General features: G+C 36.5%; 2 protein-coding genes across 4 annotated transcripts; one reads left to right on the top strand and one right to left on the bottom strand.

The window, feature by feature from the left end:
• Window positions 1-166: 166 nt before the first annotated feature.
• Window positions 167-2,680, top strand: LOC108625577 (sensory neuron membrane protein 2). The gene is given in 9 exon segments (XM_018025674.2): window positions 167-369; window positions 484-638; window positions 736-898; window positions 979-1,227; window positions 1,339-1,550; window positions 1,610-1,781; window positions 1,840-2,085; window positions 2,087-2,123; window positions 2,499-2,680. Coding segments are annotated over 9 exon segments (1,518 nt in total). The 5' UTR covers window positions 167-267.
• Window positions 2,681-2,895: 215 nt separating this feature from the next.
• On the bottom strand, window positions 2,896-13,772 carry LOC108625635 (proton-coupled amino acid transporter-like protein pathetic). 3 transcript variants are annotated; one of them, XM_018025792.2, is made up of 8 exons: window positions 13,414-13,772; window positions 6,989-7,057; window positions 6,454-6,537; window positions 5,905-6,262; window positions 4,904-5,179; window positions 4,616-4,794; window positions 4,373-4,542; window positions 2,896-3,508 (listed from the first exon to the last, which is right to left on the bottom strand). In XM_018025792.2, the coding sequence occupies exons 2-8, from the start codon at window positions 7,048-7,050 to the stop codon at window positions 3,267-3,269; spliced, it is 1,371 nt and encodes a 456-aa protein (XP_017881281.1). In that variant the 5' UTR covers window positions 7,051-7,057; window positions 13,414-13,772; the 3' UTR covers window positions 2,896-3,266. The 3 variants fall into 3 exon arrangements, with proteins under 3 accessions (XP_017881281.1, XP_017881280.1, XP_017881279.1); XM_018025791.2 differs by having other exon boundaries at window positions 12,963-13,772; XM_018025790.2 differs by having other exon boundaries at window positions 12,959-13,772.
• Window positions 13,773-14,133: the final 361 nt, after the last annotated feature.

A 14,133-nucleotide genomic window follows, 5' to 3' on the forward strand; every position in this document is an offset into this window, starting at 1 on the left:
TATGATGCATGAATTGCGATCTTGATACTCTGTTGCATACCTGATTTAATTGTATGCGTGACATAAACTGGCGAATATATTATTTAGTAAACGATGTCTATTTATTATTAACGGAAATTATTTAGCTTGCACAACTGTCGAGTGTCAGTTTAAGCTAGAGATTTAAAGCTCTACTGCGTTCTGTGAAATAGAATTTATATTGAATAGAAGTAAAAATATTTGATCTGAATATTAAAATTGATAATCGCACAGAATCATTTTTAAATAATGTATTCTTACCAGATCTGTGGTGTTCTGTGGATAATCGTGGGTTCAATCCTTATTATAACTAACATATTATATAAAATATCGTACGAAATGGGATTAAAAGTAAGTTGTGACATAATTTTAATTAAAAATACATTATTATTTGTAATCTCTGATTGATTAAATAGCGCTTCAAATTTACAAACCTATCTTGAATCGTGACTTAATAATTTCCAGTCTATATCACTCGTTGAAGGCACACACGTTTATAAGATATGGGCATCACCTATAACTTTATCGTTCGCATGTTATTTTTTTAATGTTACAAATCCGGACGAAGTTATGCAAGGAGAGCATCCTAGATTAGTCGAATATGGCCCACTGACTTACGAGTAATCCACATCTCTTAAGGATTTTTTATAATAAAAATTATTATTAAATTAATATTAATATATTTCACTACTTATTAATGTATTATTATATTCTTAGCGAAATATATGAGAAACAGGTGATTGATGTCGATGAAGAGATGGACGAAATCAAATACACCACAAAGTCGACTTACACATTTAACAAGGCTAAGAGCATCGACATATCTAATCGTGAAAAAGTTACAATATTAAATCCGGCATACATTGGCACAATATCTATGGCAAGTACACTTGCCACGTGTGAAAATACATTACAATGAATTAATGGCATTAATAATTCCAATTGATCGTTTCTGTGTAGTTATCATCTTTGCCTCCTAATTATATGGAAAAGTACGGTGATCATATACCGAAATTATTCCCGGATCGAAATAGCATTTTTCTGAAAGCTCGCCCTACCGATATACTTTTCGGCGGAGTTAAAATTTCGTGCAATCTGAAGAAATTCCCTGAGCTGGACCTAGTCTGCAAAACGATGAACGCTAGTCCTCCAATTGTTTTGAGAAAAACCGAAAAGGAAGACACTTACCTCCTCAGTCTCTTCCAGAGGGTAAGCTTCAGTTTAGGATACGTTAAAATGCACATATTTTCCAGATATATTAATTAAAAAGAATTTCTTGAATGAAACTTTGAATGTTTTATGTTTTCTACTGTTTGGTAGTCAAATAATACTCTTCGTGGACCGTTTACTATCAACAGAGGTTTCAAAGTTATAACTAGTTTAGGCAATATAACGTCTTATCAAGGAGAGAAAATACAATCAATATGGAATTCTGATGTTTGCAACACAGTGCGGGGGACTGATTCTGTTAATTGGGCACCATTAATAGAACCATTACCTTTCGTCGTATCGTTTGTTCCAGAGATGTGCAGGTTTAATGCACTAACTTAAATACAATAATTAATTGAATATTATCGATCGATATTCTCAGAGCAATGGAAGCAGATTATTCGGAAGACGTCTCGATCCTCCGCATGACTGGGTCACGATTTGTCATCAAAGAGAGAGTATGGTTTTTGAACGCGTCAGAATGCTACTGTTTATTAAAAGACAAAAATCCTCGATGTTTGCCGCAAGGTTTAATCGATGTCACGGAGTGTCAGGTAATACTTCAACAAGCCAGGAGTGATCTTTGTCGACTGCGAGATTGATGTGTTGCAGAAAGTACCTGCAATCTTATCAGAGCCGCACTTTTTACACGGTGACCCGGAGTTATTGATGTACGCCCACGGTTTGCAACCAGACGAAAATCTTCATGCGACGTATATTACTATCGAGCCACTTACCGGAACCCCACTCTTTGGGACAAAGAAAAGTCAAGTGAATCTGGAACTGACCAAGCAACCAGTGAAATTACTGTCGAACGTCAGCGAAGGATTTTTCCCTATTGTTTGGTGTGAAAATGTAAGATTTTTACAGATCAGTACAAAGTTTCTATTTTCTCAGTATTGAATGTCGAATTAAAAAAATTCTCATATCGTATGATACGATTTAGTACATAAAATTAACTTTTATTATTAATCAAGGAACTATGATTAAAAAAAATTACAACAGTCGTGTGTTTAGTTCTTAACATCTTTATTTCTTCTTCTATGTTTAAGAAGAATCGGTTATTTTGTTGTAAAACAACACCGTCCTTTTTTAGAACCATAAGATAGTTCATTACATAAAAATATAGATCGTATAAAAAAATGTGCTAAAGTAATCGCATCCTCTTTTGAAACAATAAACAATTATTTTACAGGGAAATGCGGCGACGTTATCAATCATAGCGTTCACGTATCAATTTTTTCGTTTGATGAACCTCGTTCAATTTCTAGAAAAGATTCCTCTCATAGTTGGAATTTATATTATTATCATGACGTCGCTGTACTGCAACTGTACAAGACGCAAAGTGAAGCCGACTGTTACAATCGCGGAGTCGGTACTGATATCGTCGAATTCGGGATCGAACGACCCCGCGCAGGAATTCCCGCAACGAGGTACACGAGCGTTCGAGTGATTTCAACGCGTGCACGACACATACTTACATCCAGCGCTTTAAGAATCGCAACGGACAAATTACGTTTTATTTAAAAATACATACGATTTCAATATTAAATATGTACAATATGAACAATGTTATACATTATTTCAATATAGAAATTGAAACTTGCTCTTTGTACAAAATCATACAAAACATTCTATTTATTTTATACAGAGAAATAAATAATCAAACTTCTTTTAGTAAAAAACATTATTTCTCGTGTATTTACAATAAATAAAATTTATGTACTCGTCTACGTAAAATTAAGTACTTCATTAATAATAATTACAGTAATTATAATATTGCGCGATTTTACAAAACGCTTATCTATGAAAATGAAGATGAATGTACAATGTACAGGACTACTCTTAAAAATAAATATACTCTATCACGATTGTGTGAGTTACGTTAAACGTTCAACTAAGATTAACTGGTATTTGTTGAAAATTGCTGTACAAATGTCGATAAGTGCTTTAAAAACATTCAACTAGTCGACATGAACATTAAGTCCTTTTTACAATTTACGTATCTATACAGAGCTTAAATTATGTTTGTTTGTTTCCTATTGATACATATTAATAATATCTACGATAGAGATCCATGCGCCGAATATCAACGCCAAGAAAGAGAATATCACGAGAGTACCGTTTTTCCATAGCCTCCAATAATGCGTACCCAAATGACCATCCCAGCACGAAATCGTTTCCACGACAGCTGGAATCGTTACACCGAGGATGGAGAAGAACACTGAACCGACGAGGGAAATAAACGGCTCCAGATCCGGAACTAACAGCGCCACGAAGACTGTAACAAAGAAAGGAAGTTGTTGTTTTAAAGAAACGTTCACGGTTCCGTTTGATTTCAAAACGACTGTTTAATCATAGGCTGATGTATTCAAAGCACGGAGTTCAACTTTATAAAGTAAGCTTAAATAAATAATATGTCAGACAGTAAATTGGCATTAATTTCCCATTACGATTCGAGGCAGATAAAAATGTATCTACACGAAGTACCTTCAGTAAAGAAGCGTACGTAATGGGAAAACTCGTTTCTTGGTCATCGGATTGTTTAGTTGTCGTCGCGTGTCAAGGCAAGTGGAATTTCCACTGTAAATTAAATGGAGACACAAGGGTATCGCGGCGTGGAATCAAAACTGCGGCATCGTAAATAACAAGGACGTACATATCAACTCGGTAGATTCTCAATGAATTAAATGAGCACGAGTCATTGAACGATGAGCAACAGCAGGTAGTGAGTCACGCGGTAACGGAGCCAACGGGTGCTTCTCTATCTATCTTCCTATCGTAGTTCGCGTTTCTCTTTTTCTCGTTCAAGAAAGTAACACACGTGCCTGGTAATTCCGGTACAAACGCTCGGCGAATCTCAGCCAGTGATGCAGACCGGTAATAACCGGAAGACTAATCACGAAGCGTTATCTTGAGAATATCGTAAAGTTAATCCTATTACTACGGGATCACCGATAAAAGAGATTTGTTACGAAAACATTGAATTTGAACCAAAAATCTGAGATTAAATCTAATCATTGTAAACTAACATCGTAGGATTATATCAATAAATTGTTACATGTTGTAATTTTAAGTTATAAGAAGAATTGATTGTTTCAAATTATCAATCATCGGCTATGGATTTATAATTAAAGATTCTTACCTGTGAACAAAACCATTACCACCCTCATCATCGTGTGGCAGACGCCTTGGTACTTGTGGCTGCACTTTTCTTTCAGGGATTTCCACATAATTTCCAACGGTACGTAATACTGCAGTCCGTAGGTGAACAAAACGGCTAAAGCGATGAGCATTTTCACCACCTGACCCAAACTATAAAAACAATGTATTTAGTTAACATATACTATTGGTTTCTTATCCTTAATGTAGATCCGGAAATACGTACACATCTGACGTCGGTATGTTGAGCGTGATACTCCCCATGACTGCCTCTCCGTATTTAAGATAACCGAACACGCCTAGTAGTGCGTATAGCGATACTACTATGCTCATTGTTATGTTAAGAACACCTGGACATCCCAAAAAATGCTGCGGGTTCTGCATATTATTCTCCACAGGCATTACCTGTCAGAATAATTTTTCTATTTTATTACAGCCTTATTTGTTAACTTAATTGTTTCTCAAAATTATGCGAAATAGAAAGTTTCATTAGAAGTAAGAGTATCATACTTACAACGCCGATGCCCTCGATGGCGAACAGTACGGTGGCGAAGAACGTGGGCAACTGTCCGGCCGATGCGATCAACTTCGTATCCGATGGAATTTCGATTCCATTGAAGATGTAATAAAGTGTTATCGCGAAGCCGACCATCATGCTGACGTTCGCCATCATGGAGAACGGCACCATGAACTTCAAATTTCGCACTTGCCCCAGCAGCAACAGCGCTGGAATTAGTGTGAGTATGTACATGCGAGTCGATATATCCGTACCAGTGTGATAATCGACTACCTGGAATTCAAAACAAATCAATTCTGTAAGAGAAGCATAGAACATGGTTATTATAAATTATCTAATAACATAGTATGTACATTTATAGTGAGAAACGTGAGGAACTTAATCAAATTACAGATTAAAATAAACTTTGAAATATAATCTACTTGCCATACTACTAATAGCAAATTAATCACAGATTCGCTAAAAAAGGCACTTTCATCGAGGCGATTAGCAGATAGAATTAATGACTGAAACTATTCAACTAATGGACTCTATATCGTTTTGCGCGCGCGCCGCAGCGAATATCTTATTAACCTTTTGAGACTAAGTGCCGAAATGAGTGATGATATTGGTTCAATTGATTAAATTGATTGGCGTCTTATTCGTGGCTAAATATTTGCACAGACATGACCACGCTCATCCGAAACATTTCCACACATTAGCGCAAATCAACGATCGTCACTTCTGATCATCGAATCGACATTATCAGTTTGATAACTCCTATAGTGATCTGATGATATTTCGACACCAATATGCAATTAAAAACAGTTCGCAGTAATAAATAAAACGTCATCCTGTTGAAATCATAAATAAACTGCGCATTTTTATGGAGTGTAAATATGTGTTGAGATCAAACGCAATTACAAATGTAAACGCTTTTTCTTTTTTAAGAGCATAAGTGTAATAAAATCTTCTAAATGATGCAGAATGGCCTGTTATAAAATTTAGCGTAAGCTTACCTGTTTGATGGATGTCGATACGAAGACCACGTAGACGCAGGCACCGCCCACGTAGGTAGCGCATAACGCGGCATTCACAAATATCCTACTAGCGTTCGCGAAAGGCCTCAACCATTTCGGTCCGGAAAGGAACGCAGCCTCCGCGGTCTCGGCGTACGTCATCTTCGGCGTTTTCGTCTTCTTGCACAGCACGTGGGACGAACGGACCAGTATGTGCACGCAGTGCGCGCATATCATACCAATTATTATCGTTCCGACCCCGCCGAACAAGACGCCGCCGTTTTTGATCGCGTTCGGCATCGCGAGAATCCCGGTACCGAGCGACGATTTCAGCAAATGGGCAAGGGAACCCAAGTCGCTGTTCAAAAAACAATTTATACTGTATTCGTATATTCGGCATTTTTTTTGTTCGAATATTTATTGGCATGCTAAGTCACTTGTTGACATTTCCTTTGTGGAATAAAAAAGATGGATGTTTGAGGAACGAGAATTTAAAATGAACCTTATTAATTCGCATATTTATGCTAATGAAAAGAAAGGATTACTCACGAGTTAGTATTTTTCTTCTCGCGCTGCTCGAAGGGATTGTATAATTCGTCCTTCTCATTGTATTCTCCCATAGCTATTTTTGTGCTGATGACAAAGGATTTCGTCATGATTCATTCGAACTGCATGTTATTATATCATTTAATTGGTTTTCGTTATCGCTCGGAACGAAGCTGGATCGACATTTTACGGAAATGTGAAAATATCAACACAGCAAGAATTTATGCATTTATTTGTAAACAATTTTGAAATCTATATTCGAGATGATGAAATGAGATAGATCATTTAATGAAGAAATTGCGATGTTCATTATTATCATACCTATTATCAGCTGCTGTTAACAATGATTGATAAAGTAATGATTACTTCGGAAATTTTTATCTAATTAAAGAATGGGTGGATTACGTTTGCAAATTAATTTTTACGTCAGCAACGGGTATCAGCGTTAACGATTCTACTAATTAAATGATAATATAATCACTCCCAAGAATAATTAAAATTTAAAAAATTTACACGAATACAAATGAGATAGTAATACCTGCTGTTGAATTCCTGCATGGGATTGCCCATAGCTTCTTCTTGCTTCGGCTTCTTCTCCATAGTGAATCTGAAACAAAATATGATATCTTAAGAATTTTTATAATTTAATCACACGTAGTGCAATGTATAATATACTGTTGGATGAATGCTTCTGAGGAAGCTTATGTTATGGAGCAAAAATGTATCGATGATGAACATAGAGAGGATGTTTAGAGTAATGGATAATAAATAATAAAAACGAGGAATAATAGGGCTATAGTGTGTATGTATGTGTGCGAGTGCATGCCTGCATGGTGCATCCTTTAGTCTCTGTGCGACAGCCAAAGTGGTTCATTTAACTGTATATCCCATATTCCAATATATACTAAATGTATTAAATATAACAACTTGAAGAAAACACGTTTCATTTCTAGTTTGGTTCACAATGAATATTCCCATTTAAATTGTGCAATATGTATATCAAACATTCAATCAGATATGATATTGTACAATACATGAGGAACAATGATAATAATTTCCTCTAATTACTTTACATGTCTAAAAAAAACTTATCAAGTCTCCAAGAAAAAAATTTATAAAATGATAATCACCAATACGAATTACCTATTAAATTAATCTCGCAACGCACAATTTCGATGTAACAAAATTATTGCGACATCTGTCCACTTCACGCGTTTAATATCGGGGAATCGGCGAAACGCGTCTTTATCCTATCGTCGCCGATTCCCCATTGCAAAAATCATCGCCCCGGCTTACACTAGCGATTATTACCCGCGACAAGAATCTCGACGATAAGAATGATGTTTGGAAACAAAAAGATTATTAACGTAGACCAACGCGTCGCAGGTATCAATCATAAGCCTATGTAATCGATGAATATCTTTCATCGATGGGAATTTTCCATTAGGATCTTTAATAACTATTTATATCTTATCACGGATGTTATCATGATCTCTGCGCGTAATTGTTGCATGATAGACAAAGTATGAGGATAAAACAAGAGAAATAAATAGAAAGAATTTTCAATCGAAGCTATACGAGAAAACCAAATAACGATAATACGTAATGAAGAGTACGTAAATCTATCTTTTAAATGAAAACATGTAATAGAAAATGTCAATCACATTAAATGGCATATATAATGGCTTCTGCTTCTGCATTACTTAGTTTAGTATTTTAAGGAAAGAATTTGCAAAGTTACGTAATGAATTGCAGAATTTCACATTTACTGTGCGGGTACATATATTGGCTATTAACATTAACTGTAACTCGGTCTTTACGAAACTAGCACCTGTATCATTAACATCCGCAATTAACGACCCCACGCGAACTGCGACTGCATTTCTCGAGTCAACTTCTGTCATTGCGTCAAAATATTTGACTTAGGGTATTCATTGTATCTACTACGTAATACGTAATTTCGGTCACTATTATCCCGTTAAACAAAGGAAAGATGCATTATTTCATTAGTTCGAAGTGAATAACAAAGTGTAAAAGACGAACTGCGAGAACGTTACATAAAACTCAGCTTCGATTCAACCATTCGACATAAATGCAGTTTACGTGCCTTATTCACTTTACTTTGAATACTCCGAAACACGTGTTTCCCTTTTTTTCACTGATAGACCTTTTAGCGGATGCATTGTTAACAGATCAAGATATTGATATAATTATTCATTGTCTACAATGATTGATGTTGTTCAACGAGATATGCAATTTGACACGTGGATTTCTTTGGTCTTAAATATACAGTGTTTAAAATCGTTGCCGCGACCACGGAGCAGTACGAATTTTGCAATAGTCTTTTCCTTGCTATTCTTCTATAATGGCTCGTTAATTCCACGAAAGATCGTCCGACCGACAAGACTCGTTGAGCAACCGATCACGCACATACATATACATATAATTACTGTAACCGCGGTTAAGACACATCCTTATACGCTTTTATCCTACCTGAGCCCCGTGAGGACTTTCTAATGCAAAGAACGGAGAAAGGGTTTGTGATGCGGCGTAGATCTAATAAACATTCCAGTGCTATAATAGCAAGCGGCAGAAAGGAGTCACGAGCAAAAAAGAGACACTGTTGGACTTCGACTGATATGATATATGCATGTACGCAAGTACGCCTATAAATTTTTAGTCGCGTGTACACGGGCACATCGTTTTCCTTAAATGCAGCAGTTGTTTCTATAGAATATCATGTATTTAATTCATCATTATATATCGTTTCATTAATTCAAACAATGATCGATGGGAATTTTCCATTAGGATCTTTAATAACTATTTATATCTTATCACGGATGTTATCATGATCTCTGCGCGTAATTGTTGCATGATAGACAAAGTATGAGGATAAAACAAGAGAAATAAATAGAAAGAATTTTCAATCGAAGCTATACGAGAAAACCAAATAACGATAATACGTAATGAAGAGTACGTAAATCTATCTTTTAAATGAAAACATGTAATAGAAAATGTCAATCACATTAAATGGCATATATAATGGCTTCTGCTTCTGCATTACTTAGTTTAGTATTTTAAGGAAAGAATTTGCAAAGTTACGTAATGAATTGCAGAATTTCACATTTACTGTGCGGGTACATATATTGGCTATTAACATTAACTGTAACTCGGTCTTTACGAAACTAGCACCTGTATCATTAACATCCGCAATTAACGACCCCACGCGAACTGCGACTGCATTTCTCGAGTCAACTTCTGTCATTGCGTCAAAATATTTGACTTAGGGTATTCATTGTATCTACTACGTAATACGTAATTTCGGTCACTATTATCCCGTTAAACAAAGGAAAGATGCATTATTTCATTAGTTCGAAGTGAATAACAAAGTGTAAAAGACGAACTGCGAGAACGTTACATAAAACTCAGCTTCGATTCAACCATTCGACATAAATGCAGTTTACGTGCCTTATTCACTTTACTTTGAATACTCCGAAACACGTGTTTCCCTTTTTTTCACTGATAGACCTTTTAGCGGATGCATTGTTAACAGATCAAGATATTGATATAATTATTCATTGTCTACAATGATTGATGTTGTTCAACGAGATATGCAATTTGACACGTGGATTTCTTTGGTCTTAAATATACAGTGTTTAAAATCGTTGCCGCGACCACGGAGCAGTACGAATTTTGCAATAGTCTTTTCCTTGCTATTCTTCTATAATGGCTCGTTAATTCCACGAAAGATCGTCCGACCGACAAGACTCGTTGAGCAACCGATCACGCACATACATATACATATAATTACTGTAACCGCGGTTAAGACACATCCTTATACGCTTTTATCCTACCTGAGCCCCGTGAGGACTTTCTAATGCAAAGAACGGAGAAAGGGTTTGTGATGCGGCGTAGATCTAATAAACATTCCAGTGCTATAATAGCAAGCGGCAGAAAGGAGTCACGAGCAAAAAAGAGACACTGTTGGACTTCGACTGATATGATATATGCATGTACGCAAGTACGCCTATAAATTTTTAGTCGCGTGTACACGGGCACATCGTTTTCCTTAAATGCAGCAGTTGTTTCTATAGAATATCATGTATTTAATTCATCATTATATATCGTTTCATTAATTCAAACAATGCATGAGTCACTTTTAAATGATTAAAGAGTTACTCCAAAATTGTGAGGCCTTAAAATCTGCTAATCATTCGAATGCTTCAGTACCACTGATTGAAATCCAGGTCTTGTAAATGCCAATATCTTATAATCAGGATTATACTTGCACGAATTGTTGTGTTGCAAACTCAGCCCAGCATGATTTAGAAAAGGTCAGATAGAAATTTATTCCCTTTTGTTACACAATGCTCCATTCTTGCAAGAATTGCCTCATCGTTTTATATTCTCATTTTCAATGTATTTATTTCGTGTTCAATACTTCGACGTTCTTACAATTTAATTAATAATTAAATATTAATTGGATAAAGAAACCATTCAGGATGTAAAGTTCGTAACATTCTATTGAACCAATTGATTAGGATACAATGTAGCCTACGTAATACTATGTATCTACTTAGGGGCAATTGTACACTAATAGTTATTTCGTAACTACGAGAATGCGGGGCGTGAACGCTCGGATCAAACCTATAATGAGAGAGGAACTCGATGAACTTCGCATCGGAAAGAGACTTTATACAAATGATGCACGAGTGAAATAAACGTGGCAACAAATTACACGTTTGAGACCGCTCCTTAGCGCGTGCGGATGCGTGTGGCGCGTAATTACCTTCAAACACCGTCTTTCAGCTACAAGGCTGCGTTTTAACGTTTACCGCGACACCGACGTAACGTTTTCGCGTACAAGACAATTTTCCGGTATGTGCACACGAGTTATGCATCAAATCTGCTGAGACACAATGAAACTCTCGTGAATTGTATAAAACTGATATGCATTTTTAAATCATTCATGATTTGTTTAATGAAGGACTCGAATCATTATATCTGCTTACTATGATTCATTAGAAGAAAAAAAAATGAACGTGCAATAGATGTTACATATGCCAAGTGTTTAAGTCAAAGGTAAATAAATAGCACCATAGTTTCCGGCGATTTCCTAGATTGGACTTTTAATTGCCGGAACTCAATTCGTTTAAAAAGTAAGGAATGGACAATTTGCAATAGTTTAGGAAAATTTTCGCGGTCACGGTCGAATTATATTACCTGCAAGGAACTCGTTAACGTCAAGATTTTCGTTACTGCGATAACTACTATCGTACTTTTCAACATACGCGTACAAATTGTTTGCTCTTCTTGTTATAAACTGCTTCCAAGTTTGGATAAGAAATTTTATCAAAAGAAGATACTTTTTTTAAAAAGAGAGTGGAATTTAAAATTGATAGAAATATTTTAGTTTTATCGTTCTTTTTTAAATGTACTGTGTGACTTTCTGGAGAATGTTTCCTATGAATATTCGATGATATGGAAATTTGAAACGGACAATTTCAATTTTCCATTTCTGAACTTAAATAAATATTCAACATTTTAGCGAGCATTTTCAGTGAACTATTATAGGTTCTTCGAAAATTAATACGTAGAATATAATTAGTAAATAATACTTCTGTAAGTATTTTATTTTTCTTAGAAGTCTAATAATATACCATTTTATACATCCTAATTTGATTATCTGCTTATGAATGCCTAAGTGATTATGAATATGTGCGCAATTAGAAACCGCAGCAATTGTGAGAATTTCTTGTAGCAGCTGCACGTTAGCATAACAGAAAATCGTTCCAGAGGACAAAAAAAAGGAATATACGATTAAATGTTTTCCTTTAAACTAAAATAATCTTATTCATCTTCGTAATCAATACTGTTTATATTCTATTAAAGAATCGTTTCCATTCGAGAACTAACTGAATTCTACCTTCCGTGCAATCATTCCTTCAATCGTTATCACATTGAATAAAAATGTCATGCTTTTGTATTTTAATAAGTTCTTTTAACATGTTCTTCCATTATTTATTAATTCCTTATACTAATCATAAACGTTTATACAAATCATACTTCAAGTAGTACATCATACTTCAAGTAGTAATCGATTCGAAGTGAGTCAAGTACTTCGATGGTTCATTCTTGTGATATAACGTATCGAACGCACACGAGCGCAATGAATAACGTTATCTAAAAATTTATATTACTTTGTTGATAGCTACCTTGTCAAAATTGCACGCGACACGAACTTGACTCCGATCGGAGATGCTTTAAGCGGAGTTGTGGAATATCGCGATAACGATCAAGAGGTGTCCCAGATAATCGCGAACAATAAGAAAAATTCTTAGCCGCTCGACGAAAGTCCGGTTCGTTGCGTAACGCGAGCTATCATCAACCGGTTGTTCCCGTATCGCTTTATAAACGATTTTTGCGCCCGCGACTACGTATGTGTGTATGCACGTATTCTCCGAATTCTATTTTGCATAAAACTAAAACATCAAGCACGGATACTTACTCACGTGTATGCTCTCCGGTTAATTCGAGATTCCGGTGAAGGGAAAAAACCTACTTCTTCTTGTTGGTACGAGTTTTCCCGGAAAGGAAACAAATGGAGAGACTCAGTCTTGAAACGACTCGTGGCTCATATCCTCGGGCGAATTCCTTTTTCTTTTTCAATTGAGCCGTTTCAATCTACGCGCCGTCTTATTTATCTCATTAATCGGCCCGCGAATAACGTCACAAGATGATAACGACTTATCGACGAATTCTATTGTTAACGCAACCTCGGCTACTGTCATACGAAGTGATTTATAGATCGACGATTTTCCCCAACGCGAAAAGCGCGCTTCCTGCTCTATCGTTCAAACGGATCTCTTATCGCGTCTTGATAATCGGCGCGCGGAGATAATGAAATTCACACGGAAAATGAACTGTCATCAGAGTATAATCATCGATCTCACATGAAATTACCAATATGAAATAGTGTTGCTGATGGAAAATCGACGAACTTCTTCGTATTCCGCCGTTATATCAAATCTGCTATTTCTTTATTACAGATCTCATGAACACTCTTTTTCTTGAAAATGTCGTAGACAACCTTCTCGAGTCTTGGGTATCCTTTCGTTTACTGATCGAAGTCTCTTCTGGCCAGACCCAATTGAGAAATGATTCTTGTCTTAAAGCAAGTCTTCTGTTCCACTTCTGTTTCTGAAGTCCGTCCCAATCACGTATGTAACTTCTAATATTCCAATTTGCCTTTGATTCGCTTCCGAACGGTGGAAGAGAATCTGCAGGCGCGTGCAAAACGGGTGACAGGCGACGAACGCAACTAACCAGGTTTTTTCGGCGTAACACAGGTATATATACGAGAACGGCCGCGTGCAGTAGCACCGTGACGTCTCGCTAGAATTGTGTGGGAGGGGAAATACAGGCCGTCCCTCCTAATAAGTTCTCTATCAGACGTGCTCGCGAATGGTGCCCGACCGAGTCGTCGTCCTTAGCATCGCGACGACGACATGATACCACGTCGCATCACCGTAGTACAGGGCCACTCGTAACGATCCAACTGCCGCGATACCGGACCACCCGAACTGTTCGATCTCGTGCCGTTTCTGCATTTCGCACCGGTTCCCTTTCACCTTCCACTCCTTGTTTTGACTCCGCTCCCACCTTATGAACGATTTACTACCC

Source organism: Ceratina calcarata, unplaced genomic scaffold (assembly GCF_001652005.2).
Source record: "Ceratina calcarata isolate Rehan_Ccalc_2016 unplaced genomic scaffold, ASM165200v1 scaffold368.2, whole genome shotgun sequence".
Taxonomy (NCBI): Eukaryota; Metazoa; Arthropoda; class Insecta; order Hymenoptera; family Apidae; genus Ceratina; species Ceratina calcarata.

Excerpts from the sequence above, each read along its gene's own strand:
- LOC108625635 (XM_018025792.2), bottom strand. The coding sequence starts at position 7,050 with ATGGAGAAGAAGCCGAAGCAAGAAGAAGCTATGGGCAATCCCATGCAG. Across the intron at positions 6,538-6,988 it reads ATGCAGGAATTCAACAGCAG|CACAAAAATAGCTATGGGAG; the intron begins GTATTACTATCT and ends CTTTGTCATCAG. Across the intron at positions 6,263-6,453 it reads GAGAAGAAAAATACTAACTC|CGACTTGGGTTCCCTTGCCC; the intron begins GTGAGTAATCCT and ends TTTTTTGAACAG.